Source organism: Salarias fasciatus, chromosome 18, assembly GCF_902148845.1.
Source record: "Salarias fasciatus chromosome 18, fSalaFa1.1, whole genome shotgun sequence".
NCBI classification, from domain to species: Eukaryota; Metazoa; Chordata; class Actinopteri; order Blenniiformes; family Blenniidae; genus Salarias; species Salarias fasciatus.
This window is the reverse complement of record NC_043762.1, coordinates 7,187,585-7,205,431: the sequence shown is the minus strand read 5'-3', so window position 1 is coordinate 7,205,431 and position 17,847 is coordinate 7,187,585. Positions and strand designations below refer to the sequence as shown.

The following is a 17,847-nucleotide window of genomic DNA, read 5'->3' as shown; positions in this document are numbered from 1 at the left end:
TCTTGTGACAGGAAGCTCCGTCAGCCGTTGACACTTCCTGTCAGAAAGCTTTTCGCCGTCATCGGTGGGAAATTCGCGGAAAACCAGGCCGGCTCCCCGCAGCTTTGACTTCCTCCTCTTCTGTTTCAAGATGGCGCCCGACGCCGTATTCCTGAGATGTGTGGAGAAAGTTCCTTCTGGTGAACTTTTGACTGACTGCTTTCACTCACTGTGCACACACTGCGAGAGAGGCGACACACACACACACACACACACAAAGAAAGCTCAAGTCCAGGCTGGTCTGCGTCTGGCAGAGGCAGGACGGGCTGCAGGGTGTAACTAGGACACTGTGTGTCTGTACAATAGATTGTTGGATGTGTTATTCTTGTTAGTTCTGAGTAAATTACATTCTCCTGCATTCAGTCCAATTTAATCTCCAGCTGCCCGCAAAGCGAAAACACACACACTCACTCACACACACACACACACACACACACAGAGATAGGGGATGAGGGTGAAGAAAGCAGGGCATGGTTGGGGGAGCTGGCAGGCGGCGCTGAAAAGCAGCAGCAGCACCTGGACCGAACCTGCCGGCTGAATGGGACAAACCGGTGCCACCGTTTAACGCCACTGGCATTCACACTCCGGTAACTCACTGGCCGGCGGAGCCCGGGGCTCTGAATGGGAGGGGAAAGATGTGAGGAGGAACAGGACAAAAAAAAAACTAAATGTGTGTGTGTGTGTTTGTGTGTGTGTTTGTGCGTCCCCTGTCAGGGTGCACAGTCAACCATGCCTCTCAGTGCAACACCAACTTAATTAGAAAACCTGTTGTAATCCATCATGTTGCTTATAAATCACGGCGCTGCAGCCGGCCGGGGATCCTCCGGATGCTCCGGAGCGCCGCGGTCGTTCTCTCGCCGCCGCGTTTGACATTCAAAACCCGCGTTCGATTCCAGGTGCGGCTGGGATTTTTTATTATTTCATGAAACAGTTGGAAACTACTGTCCATGTTGTTACGAAATAATTATTCCAGTCAGAGCTTCTTTACCCAGAGTCCGGTTCGGGTCGGACTGATCGCCCCCCCCCCCCCCCCCCCCCCCCCCTTGTCGGTCGGCGTGGGTTTGAAGCGTGCGGCGTTCAGGATCCGTCGTGATGTGATATTAATGTGTCACCGCCGCTGCCGCCGCCTTGTCTGGCTGCAGGAAGCTATTTATGCGACTCCCTGCTCGGCTCACGTTACCAGACTGGCGAGGGTCACTCTCAGACCGTTTCGACACGGCTCCGTCAGCCGGGAACTTTTCGAAAACGACGGATTCCGTCGTTTTCGAAAAGTTCCCGGCTGACGGAGCCGCGCTGAAACGGTTGTGTTTTCACGTTTGTCGGGTCGGTATGTAAAAATCTGGATCAGACATGTCAACCGCTGCTGCCGCACTTCATCTGTTTAACCCTAATCCCCTTCCCAGCGTGTGCGTGTGTGTGTGTGTGTGTGCGTGCATGTGTGTGTGTGTGTGTGATTCCTGGTTCTCCACGGGTGTTTTCCTTGGCACTGGCAATAATCCACGGAGCCGCGGACACACACGTAGACACTCTCACCGATGACTGGATTAAGCTACTAATCTCTCAAATCCTGCAGCTTGTGTGCGCGCGCGCACACACACACACACACACACACACACACACACACATTCTGTGTGGTGAAACGGTATCAGTTATGCATGTCACTCTCCGTCCCACAATCCACCGGCTTTGTCAGCGTGGAGATTTACCAGCCGTTTGCATGTAACGCATCCCGAATTTCGAGATCGGTCCAAAAACATCAGTGTGAGCGGCGAAGCCAGGTTTGTTTCAGCCGTGTCAAATCACGTTGGAGTCTCACGGGCCGCATACAGAAAACCGGTAAAATAACCTTTAGGTTTTTTTTTTTTTTGTAAACCTCAAAGGCAGAAGGCACGGTAGAAATGTTGATGTTTTCACAATTATGACTGAAAATGTCTCCAAACTTAACGTAAAATCTACTTTTAATAAAACTTTCTGGTGCAAAATGCAGTGAAATGTGTGAATAATGTCTCCTGTTGCATTGTGGGTATCTTCCTGACAGCATGGCTTTGTTAGCTAGCTTTCAAGTTAGCATCAACGATATCTCTGCTCACGTCTGTCTTGTTGTGTTGCTGCTCTTAAGAGATGTTAAAAAAAAAATCAGTGTTTTAGTTTTCAATTCGTCTCATCGATTCGAATAGACTTCCACATGCCTGAATCTACCGGCGTTCAGCAACATCTAGCAGCCCCAAAAGACAGAACTGAGAGATCGTTCCTTCATTTGAGACTCTTTTCTACCTTAAATCATTCATTTCTGATGAAAAAGACTGCAGAAACAACATTAATCGAGTTGCAAAATAAGATCAAACAACAACCAAAACGTGTAGCTTGATCACAAAGCTGAACTACTGCATGTCAAACCCACAGCCGAGTGAATTTTACTAACATGTAACCTAACAAAGCAGCATGGATCCTGTAAAGGTCACAAAAAAGAGAAACAGGAAAAAAAAGGATCTTATTCTGAATTTTTTTTTCTAGCATTCTAATAAAAAAAGTCAATATTTAATGGAAAGTGTAGTTCAGCTGTGTTCATAGAAACAGACACGCAGAAGCCGTCGTTTATTAGGTTTATTAGGTTGTCAGGTTTATTAAAGAACACAGACTCCCGTTGATGGTTGGTCTGCCTGGCTGCATCCATCAGGGATTATTTTTGTTATTTTTAGCGACTGTTGTTCGCCGGTGATGGTCCTGCAGCGGCGGCGCTCCGACCTGAAGATGCCTCCATGTAACCCCCATGCAGGCAGTGGGTAGTTATGACTGTTTGCTTCAATTCATTTAAAAACATTCTAAAATGGCAGACGTCCAAACGCTTCACAGGAAAATTGATCATTTTCCACAAAGAAGAGAAACGTTGCTGTCTTTTTCTGCACAAGTTGCCACAGTTCCCGTTATAAATGGTGCTCGAAGGCAAAGAAAATACATTATACACACAATGCAGGGAAATTATATGTAGTGGTCCAATTTTTTTTTGCACTCTGAAGGACAAAGAAACACAGGTTCTGAATGAACCGTGCAGCTTGGGCCGAGTCGAATGAATAAACACAGTGAACAGTCTGAAGCAGCCTTTAGAAGAGCCGAGCGCCGCGCCAGCGCAGGTTCACACATTATTCTGAATTATCTGGATAAATACAGCATCAAACCTGTTCCGTCTTGAAATGGTCAGAAATGTTGTCTTCCTGTTGGCTGGAGACTTCAAAATTGCCTTGATGGTACGGGTTATTAAATGAAACGTATGCTGCGTTCTGCCTCCGGTCGGTGGGGGCGTTGTCGTGGAAACGGACTCGCAGAATGTTCGGCGTTTTCAGGTGAAACGGTTGCCCCGGTCGAGTCCGTCCAGCGGGTGGGTTGCGCGCGTGGAGGGGGTGGGCCGTGCACGCTGGCGGAGGCCGGATGGATTGATTGCCGCCTCGGCACTGATTGGCCTCGCAGGAGGAGGCTGATTACTGCGGAACGCCGACTGTCAATTTAAATACATTTGAATGGCTAACGAGTTGTGAAAAAGTAAACTGAGGTGTCGCCCTGGTTAATCAGTTAAAAAGCTTTTATCATGCTTCTGACAGGGGAAGCTTCTACTTTTAAACTGTTTCACTTTTAACTTTGTCATATTGTTGATTCATATGTGAAATCTAAATGTGACCTGGAAGTGCATGTTTTACGAGAGGAGTGTGTGGATATTACACACACTCACACAGACACACACACACACACAGGCCGTGCTTATACTCACACCTTCTTTGTCTTATCAGAAAGTAGATAAATCACAAGTATTTTTGTTAAAAATCGTGCTTTTTCTGAAGCGATAAGCAGAGAAAGCCAGTGGATATTGAAGGCTTCTCACCAGGATGTTATTCATTTGGAGGAGAAGATTATCTTTTTATTATTCCCACTGATTGCATTTAGATCCCAGAACTATTATCGAAACATGCAGCTGTCATCGACTTCTTCTTTCTTTCCTGCAACAATCCAGAAACCTTTAATTTCAGCCCAAATTTCCTCTTTGGAGCCGAATCAAAACTCATCAGTTCCAAAGCAGAGTTTATCTTCAGCTGTGATTAACAACTTCATTTTGTCTTTTCACCAACGGATGAAAAAAATCCCCTCTGGCCTCTTTGCAAGGAAACCAGCATGATGCTAAATTGTTGGTTATTTTCTTCTTTACATCGTACGCGCAGAGGAGCAGACAGCTAATTAAAAAAAAACCAAACAAAACAAGGAGACATGGTGGGTGTATTTGTACTTTGTAATGAAAATATATGAATTAATGGAATTATCTTAAATATCTACGTTTGTTTTTTGTGGCTGTGGATGTTAAAGCCTCAAGACTGCCTGAACTTCCAGTGCATGTGTATGTGTGTGTGTGTATGTGTGTGCGCGCGCGTGTGTGTGTGCGTGCGTGTGTGTGTGTGTGTGTGTGTGTGTGTGTGTAAAATGAAAGAGTGTAAAAGTAGAAGTGCCTGTCTGCTTGTTAAGTATACATTTCCTTTTTCACTTCAGTGAAGAGTGGCTTACTGTCACTCTAACCGAAATAGACACACACACACATACACACACACACACACACACACACACACACACACACACACACACACACAGAGTCAAATGGAAAAGCTCGCTCTGTCAGTAACATTAGTTCGCTCTTCGGTTATCCAACTGGAAACGTAACACTCAGTTACAGGTGACCTTTCCTTTCCTGCTGTGTGTGTGTGTGTGTGTGTGTGTGTGTACAGTGTAGATGCTCACACTGATGTTTCTCTGTATTAATCAGCTGCAGTCTGCCTGTATGTGAGCGTCTGGCCTGCTGCTCTCTCAGCTGTTTTTCGTTGTTTTTTTTTTTTTTCGGTTGACGTCCTTCAGCAGAGGACAGGAAGCAGATTGCATTAGAAGGAACGGCCGCAGGTTCACACGCCGACGCTCAGACCGACCCGGGCGTTTAAACGGCAGCATTAAAGGCTGGATAGTCGCAGCTGACCCTCGCGCTTCTCCGTCTCCGTCTGACCGCTCTCTCTCTCTTTCAGTCATTTCACTTGCTCTGTCGTTCAGTCTCTTTCACGCATGAATCACAGAAAGCCGGGTCCAAACTCCCATGGTCCCGCGGTGCTTGTAGGTGTGAGTCAGACCATTAGGAGTGAGAGGCTGCTGGGAGACGCTCAATGTCACCTTCCCTGCTTTTAATTGCTGCTCTCCACCGTCAGACCGGCTGAGAGAAGACATTCAGAAGACATCAAGAGGCCGTTTACACGTTTACGACGGTTTCTAAGTGAAATCGCAAAATGTCACGTCGCGTTGTGGCCGTCCGTTTACACGGCAACTGAAATCGAGACTTTTCAGGAAATAGACTATTAAATGATGTACACACATGCACAGTAAATGAAGTTAAAACACAGGAATCACGGAGTGTGACAGTTGAAACCGATTCTGGGCTGCGTTTCATTGACGTGTGCGCCGCGCCGGTGGAGCCGCCCCTGCAGGGCGCGTGCTAATGATCGCCTGAGGGACATTAAATCATTAAATCCTGCATTTATGTGTGTTTACAGGATTGTGTATGCTTTGCATCTGGAGGCCGAGTGAAGCCCGGCGATGTGAAGCGACGTGTTAATTAAACAGTTCAGGACTTTGAATAAGTAAAGCTGCAAAGCTTCAATAATGGAACAGTGTCTGGATCAGAGAGAGCTCAGCCATTTACCCTTTGACCTGTGGGTAACTGAACTGCTGTGTTGGTCTTTTATGCACAACATCGGTGAAATAGAGCCGGAATAACCTTTAAATCTAGACTGTGAAGGTTCTATTTTGTTGACCAGCATTCGTCAGTTTCCTCTTAATTCAAATTCATCTTTTGTGGCAAACAAGTTAGTGTGTGGTTTTCTTTTTCCATATTTAAGAACAAAAAAAAAAAAAAAAAAGCAGCATTTTAAAGCATCGACTCCATCAGTGAGCTGGAAGAATAAACACAGTCGTTCCACTGCGCTCCGGGAAAAAAGAAACGCCACGCAGTTGGAAACTGTTTGATTGCAAAATACATGCAGCACATGTTCATCACAAACTTCGCCGGGCTTGAAGAACGGCGAGCGCAGAAGACAAAGCTGTGACCTTTAGTCTCGGCGGGGGAGAGCGGCGGAGCCGCGATCTGATCTGCATACGCTCCGCAGCCCGTTTGATGCCGCTGTGCATTTGTTTACGTGGTGCGTCACACACACCCTCATGAATAATCTCACGCTCTGCCTCGCTCCGGAAGATGAACAGTACTTCCTAGAATCTCTCATCTCGTCTTCTCACTTGTAAATAAACATTTGTTGTGATTTGAGATGCAGACTGATTGCAGCTTTAATCTCCTCTGATGTCTGCATATGTGCAAACACACACAGTTTATGTGTGTGTGTGTGTGTGTGTGTGTGTTTTAAGCCTGCGTGTCAGGAGCGCTCATTAAAAGTGCATGGGAGCTGCAGCGCTGCTCATCACGCAGGAAAACACACACACGCACACACACACAGTCGTACACAACCAAACACTGCAGCTGATTGAGCTCCGTCGCGTTGGTGTGTTTGATACAGTAGATGGAAACGCTCGCCTGCTCCTCACACACTCCTCTCTCCTCTCTGCCGTCCAGGAGAGCACCTGCGCATCTGTCCTCAGGGCTACACCTGCTGCACCAGCGACATGGAGGACAACCTGGCCGCGCTGAGCCGCAGGGAGATGGAGGGGCTGCTCAAAAACGCCGGCCGCTCCCTGCAGACCTCGCTGGCCGGCCAGTACAAGGCCTTCGATGGTGAGTTCCAATCAAGTGTCAGATCAGAGGGATGAGGGGATTTTATTTTGCTTTTTTTTTTTTTTTTTTTTTTTTTTTTCCCTCATCATGCTCAGAAACAAGACCAATGTACTTTCACTACTTACTGATACCAAAACCAAAACCTCTCAGTTCTCTGCAGGATGGGATCAATACTCCAAATCAGCAAATCCCTTTGTGTCGGGCTCCAAATGCATTCCTGGATATTGAATGGTGAAATTATGTTGAATGTGGGCCGGGCTGGATGCCTGCAGGCTCGCCACACAGCAGCGCCGTTCAGACAGCTTTGTTGAACGGATTGCTCCAAAGTATACGGTGCAAAATAGCTTAATTTAAAAAGGCTGATTTATAATTCATCAATGGCCCCCCGAAGAGAAACAAGCCTATTGATGGAAACTGCTTTTTCAACTACAGCTGAATCAGAAAGTCTTGTTTCCCACCAACAGATAAAGAGAAACGCATTTTATGGGGATTTACAGTGAGAGGGCTCACAAGTTTACAGAGAAGATTAGCGGAGGATGTGCAGCGAAGTCCGGTTTACGGGGAAAAACAGCCTGTTTGAGTAAAGAGTGTCAGATGCTCCCAGTGGGACAGCACCGCAGACGGACGGGTTAGCATTCAACCGCCGGACAGAACGGAGGAGAAGACAAATAATCTCATTTACACGACTGAGAAATGTAACAGAGGTTTGAAGTGAAGTGGCGTTCCCAGAGAGTTAGCCCGGCCTCTCCGGAGTGATTAGTGGCCCGCTGACATCTGTTTACTCTTCCTGTGCTGCTCGGCGCTCTGCGTTCTCGCCGTGGTTTTGTAGTCGGGTGAGGAGGATCCATCCGTCCTGCGTCCGGGACGCCCGACACAAACACACATCTGGTCCGGGATGGTTTATGTCATCCTGAACTTCCTTGCTCTGCAGGGACGCACCTCATCTAGCACAGCGGAGCCGGTAAACAACGCGGCGCTGCAGGCACACACACACACACACACACACACACACACACACACACACACACACACACACACACACACACAGATGCACATCAGTAAGGCGTGTTGCCTCGTCGACGAGTCATTCGGAGCTTGTTATTTTTCCTGCGCGCTCGCCAGACGTGTTGTTACAAACTCCTGATTGCTGCTGCTGCTTTGAAACAGAGAATTAATTAGACTGTTTATCTCCGTTGATTCTTAATCTATCCACATTTGTACTTTCTGTCCTCTGCTCCACTTCTCTTCTGCTTCCTTACTCTCCTTCTTGAGCATTTCTACTTTCTCTCCTCTGCGATCCTCAGCCTTGTTTTTCTTCCACGCTTTATTTTTTTTCCTCATTTTACCCCAGCTGAGCATTAGATGCGAATATGAGAGCTGACAGAGAGGGGTGTGTGTGTGTGCGTGTGTGTGTGTCTGTGTGTGTGTGTGTGTGTTGGGACCTGGAGGTCTAAAAAGCATCTGCTGGAAGCTGCGTCCTCAAACACAGCCGAGTGACAGACCGGGGTTAATTGGACCCATAATATGTTTCATTTGCTGCCACATGACCGGTGATTTTCCCCGAAGACTTCCTGTTGTTAGCGAGAGCTGCCGAAAAGTGGGAATAAGACACATTTCATCAGCGTCAGGTTATATTTAGACCTCTCGTTCGGGGAGTTCTCTTTCTGTTTCACTGTTAATAAAGTCAGCTGTTTAGACTCCGAGACTCAAAGAACAAATATTCCTCCGATTTATGTAGTTTAAAGTAGAAAATGTACTGATTCTGATAGCGGTGCGGACAGATGTGTGTGGCGACGTAGCGTCCGTGCAGAGTCGGTTTAATAGCTTTCAAAAAGTGGTGTCGGCGCGTCCCGAGTGGCAGCGAAGCGTCGCTGGCCCGCGTGTTTCCAGTCGCTGCACATCTGGCTGCGTTTAGCAGGGTGTGGGCTCGCTTGCAGCATGTGGCTAAGTGCAGGGTGTTACTGCCCCGGCCCAGGCAATCCGGGCCTTTTTAAGGTCCCGGGATTTGGGAAGAAGCGCCGACCGAGCCGCAGATTAGAGGACTGGCGTGCTCGCATCCAGCCGGCCGAGCGTTCGCACAGTGACACACACATCACGTGTGTGTCTGTGACTCACCGTGTGAGAGGTTCCGTTCACAGTGCGACTGGATGTGGGTTTTTTTAATGCATCCCTGTGTCGTTCTCAGTGTGTAAAAGCTACAAACTAAACAATATGTGCAGCGTATAATTAAGAGAGGGAAAAATCAAACCGAGTGGGCGAGCGAGAGGACGGGGAAATGAAAAGAGCGAGGCAGGGGAAGGGCGGCGGAGAAATATTGAAATTGATTTTGATCGCCGGGACAAACAGGAAAAAAAATGGAGTTGGGAGGAGAAGCGGGAAGGAGGAAGGTCGTGGAGGACGGGGAGAGTGACGGCGCCGGAGGGAGCCGCGTGCTCGACGGCGTCCAGGTGTATCAGACAGACGGAAAAACCTTCAGCCTGGCAGGTGGCGTTCGGCCCGGCGGCGGCGGCGGCGGGACGTCTGCGGTGTCCTCAGACTGCTTCTGTCGCACGGAATTCATGCAAATCTACACTTCTGACCGTCTTTAAGGCTCGACTGTTTACGCTTTGCATAACAAAGCTGAAGACAGAGACGGAGTTTTTCATCATTCTGACAGGCTTTTCTTTTCATGTCCTTTCAGGTCTTGGGTCATTAAAATGTGCGCACATGCACTCTAACAAGGTCACGGACCTCTGGGCCACTGAGTCCCGGCCCATTTCTCTTGGCAGATATTTGGTCATTGAGCCTAATCTGATTTGAAAAGCACTGGCCGAACGCTCATTTCTAGTAGGAATTACTTTCTTTTTTTTCCCCCCCTTTTTAAAGTGGATCTCTGAACATCTCCCAGCTGGCCTGTTAAGTAATCCCATGTTCTCCCTTGGAGACAAACTGAGAGGGAGCAACCGAGGCGACCGGCCTTAAAGCCGAAGACTGAATTTGTTGAACAACTCATCCAAAAGGCGGAGGCGTGCAAGAGAAAAGGTTCAAATACAAACCCCTTCTTCAGTTATATGCATTTATTTAGATTTTATGACTGTCGAACTGTCAAAGACAAATGTTCCTCAGGCGTTTGTTTTCATGAAAACCTCGTCGAACTTCCCTGCTTTGTGGTAGATTTGAACGTTTTGAACGTCCCAGCCTGGTTACGTGAAGCACACGTGCCAAATCCTGAGAACATGTGATTTAAGTTCATTTGACAGTCCAATTCCAGGGAAAGTCCTGCTTTCATGCATATGTATTCAGTGCGGTCACTCTATTAGACACCTGCCAAAAAGAAGCAATAGAGTAAAGTATCAACATTCTGTTCACGCTGATCCACATTAATCCAAGCCGACCTTGATGAACTGGCAGAGTAAACCCCGGAGAGGACGCCGCTCCATCACACGGCATGCGCACTATTATTCTTACACTTGATTTATAGTCACTAAATCAACAACAAACCGCAGCAGGGCTTCAGTCTGGAAGCAAACCCTCAGATCCGTCCGTCGGCTCAGATAATGCACTTCTCATGTGGACACAATGCAAGTTTTTTTGGACATTTCATCATATTTATACCAGAAAGTTTCATTAAAATGAACTTCATGTTGAGATTTTATGAACAGTTGAAATTATAGACCTTTTTTTTTTTTTTTTTTTTCCAGAGCCACAACAAAGAAAAAGTTCATATTTAAAGGTTATTATGCCTCTGTTTCACCGGTCCGGCCCACAGAAGATGAAACTGTGCTGAATGTGGAGCCTGAACTAAAATGTGTTTGACACCTCTGCTCTGCTCTGTAAACTGTGAAGCAAATCAATCCGTCTGAAAACAGAAGAAATGAACCGACCCACTTGTCCTTGTTCAGGTCGGCTGTGTAAAACTGGTGAATGGTTGTTTGCCAATCATGAAGTGCGTGCCTCCCGGTGACCCCATCTGCATCTGCATTGCTGCAAGCATGCAACACGTCCGAGCCCGCCAACGCCGCCCACCCTCTAATTTGCCGCTCCCAGGGTCACCCCTCCCGATGTCACGGGCAGACAAGGGCATCTGGTCCCATTGTGGGGCTTGATTGGCTCATTTTATCTGCATGCAAATCATGTCGGTGAGGACCTGGAGCACACTGGCCTAATTATGCCAAACGCATTACTCACCAGGAGCAATGGCGCCTGGGAAAGAACAGGCAAAAAAAAAAAAGAAAAGAAAAAAAGCTAAGGAGACAACGTGAGAGTGAGGGAGGAGGGTGGAAAGTAAGATCAGATAGAGCGGGGAAGGAGGGGAAGAAAATGACAGCCAAGGAGGAAGCGAGCTGAGGGGGGAAAACCACTTAAAAAGAGAACCAGATGGAGAGAAGAAGAAAGAGGCAGTGGCTAAATGGTGCGTAATGGCAGCCGGGAGACGTCGGAGGAGACACGGTGAGAAAGTGGAGTGAAGGTTTCCACCCAGAGCTCCTTGATAAACGACGTGCATTATGTGATACGTCGGCCTGTTTAAAGCCGGGCACCTCATAATAGAGTCTAAATTCTGACTAAGGGGCCTGAAGTGCTCCTCGGGCGCAGATAAGAGCTGTTATTGATGAAGAGTCCGTCCGTCTCATAAAGCGTCTAATGGCTCCCGCGTCATCCGCCGTGCGCTCACTGTACCCAGGACAACCGTCGCTGTTTGTGCCTGTTGTGTTTAGTTTTTCATCGTCCTTGCACAGGTGGGGTAATAACTCAGCCGAGGGGCCGGGGACTCTGGGTCGTTGCGGCAGATGATGGATTGTTGCTGCGAGTGTGGCGTTACCACAATGCGCTATTCGGTCCGTCTTCCTTCCATTCGGTCCTTTTTAAATACCGCTCGGCTGTCAGTCATCTTCAGACGCCGACGCCTCGTCGCAGCGGGCGGCGGCGACCTGCGGTCGGTCCGGGGGAAACGAGTGAATCTTTAACAAGCCTCACAAGGAGGGTTCACACGCTCGCTTTGCATTCAGCCGCACAGCGGGAAGGTCACGGGTTGAAGCACCGCGAGACTTTCGGAGTGTTTTCAGGTCGGGACCGGGTTGACTTCCCGACCGGACGCAGTGCGAGACGAGACGGGCCGCTCGGCACCTCAGGGTTTGGCGATTCAGGCGTCCGTTTTACCCAGAAAGCTGCTCAGACACGGGAGATGCAGCTGTCTGGAAACTGCTACCAAGGGGGAACTTTTGGAAAACACTTTGATTCAGTTTCAGATTCGCCGAATAACAATCATGAATATTCGTGTCACAGCACCCACTAGTGGCTCATCACGAAAACTACATCGCTTCCATGTGAACAGACGTCGTTTTCAAAATGTTGTCGTGTAAACTTGAACATTTTCTGAAACAGAAACACAAAAGCAATGATTCCTATATTCCGTTTGAGAAATTCTAGCGTTAGAACAAGAAATATTGGCATCTGCAGCTTCGGCAGCTGCAGCGAAAGAACATTTGAGTTTTTAATACGCCCTCTCCTCCGATCCTCATCTCATGCGCTCATTTTCTCTCCGTCTCGCTCTCTCCTCTCTGCCGAAGCAAAATCCGTCTAATTTGATCTCGCAGCACTTGTCAAATGGGCAAATAGAATTAAGGCTGCCAGATATGAAAGAGGTATACAAAAGGTGCCTTCGCAGCCCCGTTTCCATCCCCTTCAACCTTTCATTCTTCGTCAGATCTCCCCTTTTCCATCCCGTCTCCTGGAAATGTCTGATGCTGTGCCAGAACGAGCGCGTCTGCGACGTGGCGCTGCCGGTTTACTATTTATGGTTCGGAGCTGGATGCGACGCTGCGTCTCTCAGTTCAAGTCGTGATCAGTAAAGGTTAACGGGAAGAGGAGGAAGTCTTTCTTTAAAAATCGGTTCAAGTTCATGGCATTTGTTGGGAAATCCCTTCATTTGTCGCAGTTAAAATATCTTAACGTTATCGAACCCTGTCAGCGGGAGCCTCAGTCACTCAGGCGAGTTCAAAAACCATGAGAGAGCAGAGGGTGCGTGGAGCGAACGGCGACTCGTCGGTGCTAAAGAGCCGATTTTGAGAAGTGCTCATCAAGAAGAGTGTGGAGAACGTTCTACTGGCACGCACTTTAATGTGCGCGTGTTAATTGAGGCTTAGAAGCAGTGGGATGAAAAAAAGAAAAGAAAAAGAAGGCAGGAGTGGAGTTAAAATAAGCCTCTGACATGTCAAGGTGGCCTGGATGTGGAGCTCGGAGTGATTACAAATGAAATCATTAACTCCTCTGTCACTGCAGGAAGAAAGTCATTAAGGCGCACGCCTGGCTTCGCTCCTTCAAAATGCTTCTGTGTCGGTTAGCGAGGTAAAAAGATGGAAAGCCAAAACGTGTCGCTGGGAGAGTCGAGTTTGAACAGTTCGGCTGATCTATTGTCACATTAAAGTTTTTTTTTTTTTTGCTCTTAATCATGCAGAGGCGATAATGTTGAAATATTATCATCAGATCGGAAGAGGCACATCAAAACACGAGGGGAAGGGAAGGCAGCTCGTCTTTCAGTGTTTCTGTCATTCGGTTTGTCGGTTTCGCGTGTTTGTTGTGAGTGTGTGAAGGCGCCTTGTACGCTTCAGTTAAATGAACCTAACAGGTGTTTAACAGGCTGAAGCTGAAACCTAACAGGGACTTTCTGGAGATTAACTGCTTAACTTGTTAACTTCAGTGAAAAAGCATAATTTTTTCGTTTTTGATTTAGAAAATTTTCAGAAAAGCAAAATTTTTGAAATCTATCACTAAATAGTGACCCAATGTTCCCAGTGACCTCCGCTCAGTGAGCATCTGAACTCAAACCGGAACCTTCCCCCGCCATCCAGCCGGCGATCGCAGATTAAAACGTGAAATTAATGTTCGCGTCGGCTCCGAAGAGCTTCTATTCCAGCTGTTGTTTGTGCCTCCAGACCTCCGCTGTGACGTAACAGGAGCAATTAGACATGCTCTCCGTCAGCCGTCCCCAGAGAGCCGCCGTGGAGGCAGGAGAAGAAGAAGAGCTGGAGGCGGAGCTCCGGAGGATGATGGAGGACCGCGGGAAGAACGCGAGGACGGGGACTGAACGGGTTGAGCGCCGTCTGTCACCGAGACGCAAACAGAAGAACGAGGAAAGGTCATTTTCACAGGCCGGAGCACAGGAAGCGCACGCGCGCGCGGGAGGGACGGTTCGCGTCGCGCTAATGATGATCATTATTCACAGAGAGTAAAAAGAGCGGAGGAGCAAACGGGGACAGCAGAACTCAGTTTACCTCCAGGTGTGGCGGTCGGAGACCCGGTGCCTGAGAAAAGCACCACAATAAGTTCCTATAAACGCCTGAATCATGTGTTGAAACGCCGTCCGTCTGTCTCTCTGTGGACACGTGTCTCCTGGAACACGTGTTTTCCTGCTGACTGGTGGAAATCTGATTTTGTGTGTTTGCATGTTTGCCTGTCAGTGGCACAGACCCGGCCCCGCCGGCGCTCTGCGGCGCTCTGCGGCGGGTCCGGAGCCGTTTGAAGACGGTTTGAGTGGCAGGAGGTCAGGGAACAGGGGAGCGAGGTATCACACTGCAGCCCTGCAAACCCAGACTGGACGGACCGCGTGTCAGGACACATTCATTCCACTGCATATTTATTTATTCCACTGAAACGGCGACATCCAACCAGCTCAGATCGGTGTAAAAGCTCAAACATTAACTTTCACTATATTTTGCATGAGAAGGTTTCATTAAAATAGGAATTATGTTTATTTTGTAGTCAGTTTTACATGAGTCTGACACTCCTGTGTTAAGGTCTGGAAGAGTAATTCAAACACTGAGACACACACACACACTCTCTCTCTCTCTCTCTCTCTCTCTCTCTCTCTCTCTCTCTCTCTCTCTCTCTCTCTCTCTCTCTCTTTCAGAACTGTGATCAATTTAGAGACAAATTCTAAGATAAAAGGAAAAGTTGCTTCATTTCTTTCCCGTCTGTCAGACTGAGTAATGAGCCAGAGGCCATCAGATACAGTGAAAGCAGGAATATGAACCCCCGTTCTGTCTGCGTGATCGACCATGAGTCTCTGCGAGAGAACCTCATCCCAGCATGCATTTCTGCGGAGCAGCCTTTTTTAGCTGGAGGCCTGTGGAAAACGCCAGAAGAAAGCAGCAAACAGCAGCAGCTGTGAAGCCAGTCCAGGAGTGTGTGTTAATGAGCAGAGATACAGTATCCAGTGCTTAGATAATGCTCCACAGATGGTTTGGGATGAGCTGAGAGCACATGGGAGCGTTACGTAAGGCCAAGAGATGAGACCGTCTTCAAGCCTTCAGCGGCTCACACTCAATCTACCTCCGTTCACTGTGTGTCTTTAAATATGCAAGCTGGTGTGTATGGGACGTATGTTAGGTGTTTTTTTTTTTTTTTTCTCAACATGCAAACCGCTGGAAGGGCATCATCACACACGCACACACACACACACACACACACACAAACACACCAACACACCCGTGGGGCTGCAGCCTCCTCTCCTCTGCATCTCCCTCTGAATTAGGGCGGCGGCTGGAAAAGATAAGACACCTAGAAAATAAACACGGCTGCACAGCAGCACGACTTCCATCTTCCTGTTCAATTCACACAGGAAAACAAACACACACACACACACACACTGGCAAGGTGTTCGCTTTACTGATGGTCCGGGCTGAACTTTCTGCTGTCTCGGCAGAACTGAACCTCATTTATAAACATTGTTTGCACACAGAATGAATGAATGTAACAATGCTACAGAAAATGTGGAATTTCTGGAAACAAAACTCAGAGTGTGCGTCCCTCATCACCTCCACACAACTACAGCGCAGCGCAAACAGGTTTAAAGTAGAGATGCACCGATACCAAGGGCGAGTACCAACCTTACGCGACTTGTACAACCCGTATAGTGTAAAGCAGTAGAGTTCGGTTCAACGGTTTGCAATACGCATTACATTATGTGCAGTAAACTTATGATTTTCATATTTTACATCAATGAAAACAACCATGGATCAGCTGAAGCTGTCACTTTGGCTCATTTAATCCTCTGCAGGTTGAACCTGGGGGGAAGTGACAGAGGAAACCCAACTGAACTTTGACATTTAGACGCTGCTTTCTCCTTTTGCAGCTCAGTGTGTGGAGATGTGAACAGCTCCGTCGGGCCTTCGGGGAAAGACTGCGAATGCCTCCGAGTCTGGCTAAACATGCTCACACATCTTCAAATGATGATTTTTCAGTTGATAATTGAGGAAACATCGTTTGGATTTGGAGCTCCGTTGAGATGTCTCAGACCTCGGCGTCCGCCTGCCTGTCACTCTGTTTACCTTCCTGCCTTCTTCACTGCCTACATTTGGAAAAAAAAAAAAAAAAAATCCTGCCTTGAAGCGGCGTACGCTGCACCCTGGAGCACTGTCAATCTCCCCCCCTCTCCCCGGAGGGACGCCCGGCGCAGTTCAGCTCCGGGCTGGCTGGCAGTGAAAAGGCAGTGTTTGTATGCAGCGAAGAATACGCCGCAAAGCCGGGAAACGTGTGGAAATAATTACTTTCCCGTGGAAGCACTTCCAGCGTATGATGGCTTTATAATCATGTGGAAATATTACAGACGGATCCCTGACTGTACGAGGCTGAGACATCTTGTGTTAATGGCCTCTCTTCTCGCCCGGCGTTACGTCGAGCGGCGCGCAGTACAGTAGCGCAGAAGGATAATGTGAAGATATGAAGTAATTTATGGCTCAGAGAGGGAGAACACTACAGCCTGGAGTTGCTGACAGGGTATAAAATGCTCTTCCTCAGCCGTTTTTAAACTATTAACATTTTATGTCTGTTTTTAGGTTACTTCCTAGAGTTGCTGAACCGCTCTTCGATTAGCCTGCAGGAGACTTTCATTCCAACTTGGGGCTCTCTGTACTCCCAGAATTCCCAGGTCTTCTCCGACCTGTACACGGATTTGAGGCACTACTACCGAGGCTCCAACGTCAACCTGGAGGAGGTGCTCAATGAGTTCTGGGTGCGGCTGCTGGAGAAACTCTTCCACCAGGCAAACAAGCAATATTTTATAGGTAAATGATAAATAATTCAGGATTTCTGATCATCTGTTCATGTCCTTGAATCAAGGTTTTCATTGAGTGTGTGTGTGTGTGTGTGTGTCGATTCCAGGTGAAGACTACCTGGAGTGTGTGTCTAAGCAGATAGAAACACTGCGACCTTTCGGAGAAACCCCCCGAACGGTGAAGACCATGATCACTCGCACATTTGTGGCCGCCAGGTCATTTGTTCAGGGGCTGGTGATCAGCGGAGAGGTGGTCCGAAAAGTCTCCCAGGTAGGTTCACACTTAGGACTCATTTCTTTTAAAATTATAGATCTGAATTTCTCCTGTCAACCACGGCTCAGAGAACTGCAGAGATATATATTCTGTCTGATCTGGCGCAGTGCTGAAACTGCCTGTGCCCTCCGTGTGTGTGTGTGTGTGTGTGTGTGTGTGTGTATGCATTGGTATTCTGGAGCGTAAAGGTGCGGACTCTTCAGCGTTGGCCTCCATACGAGCACCTGAGCGCTCTGGAGCCCTGCTTTACCAGTCCGCGCACATAGTGTGAAGCCGTGGCAGATCAATGTTAGCAGAAACAAGAGGCTCCGTAAAGGATGGCCCGCAGCTCAGACAATCAGCCACTGCAACAACAGTTAATGTCAGCCCAGCGCTGAAAAATGTCTCCCGGGGCTGCAGGGAGGGTTAATATCTCCCGGGAGAAATGGCCGCCGCTGCGTGTGAGACAAGACCGAGGTGAGGATCAGAGCAGGCCTGAGAAATCATTCCAGGGAGGTGGCCGATATTGATGCCCGTGTGAAAAATATCTGCTGTCAGACACGAGGCTGGCAGACGGGTGAGAGTCGCAATGAATGCGGGAAAAAGCTTTAGGGAAGCAGATGCTGTGGCAGTTATGAATATTGGAATTATTTCCTTGAAGTACAAGGTCATGTTGTTTTAAGCCATGCCACACATTTCAATAAATAATTTTCTTACAATGCAATC

The 17,847-nt window shown here is 48.0% G+C and overlaps 1 protein-coding gene across 1 annotated transcript in view; it reads left to right on the top strand.

Annotated features, from left to right (window-relative positions):
• LOC115405113 (glypican-1-like) overlaps positions 1 to 17,847 on the top strand; it is a 57,474-nt gene that overhangs the window by 28,478 nt on the left and 11,149 nt on the right. Inside the window, exons 2-4 of the mRNA XM_030114575.1 lie at positions 6,680 to 6,838; positions 16,651 to 16,878; positions 16,976 to 17,139. Coding sequence (XP_029970435.1) covers positions 6,680 to 6,838; positions 16,651 to 16,878; positions 16,976 to 17,139 — 551 coding nt within the window. The remainder of the gene's footprint in view (positions 1 to 6,679; positions 6,839 to 16,650; positions 16,879 to 16,975; positions 17,140 to 17,847) is intronic.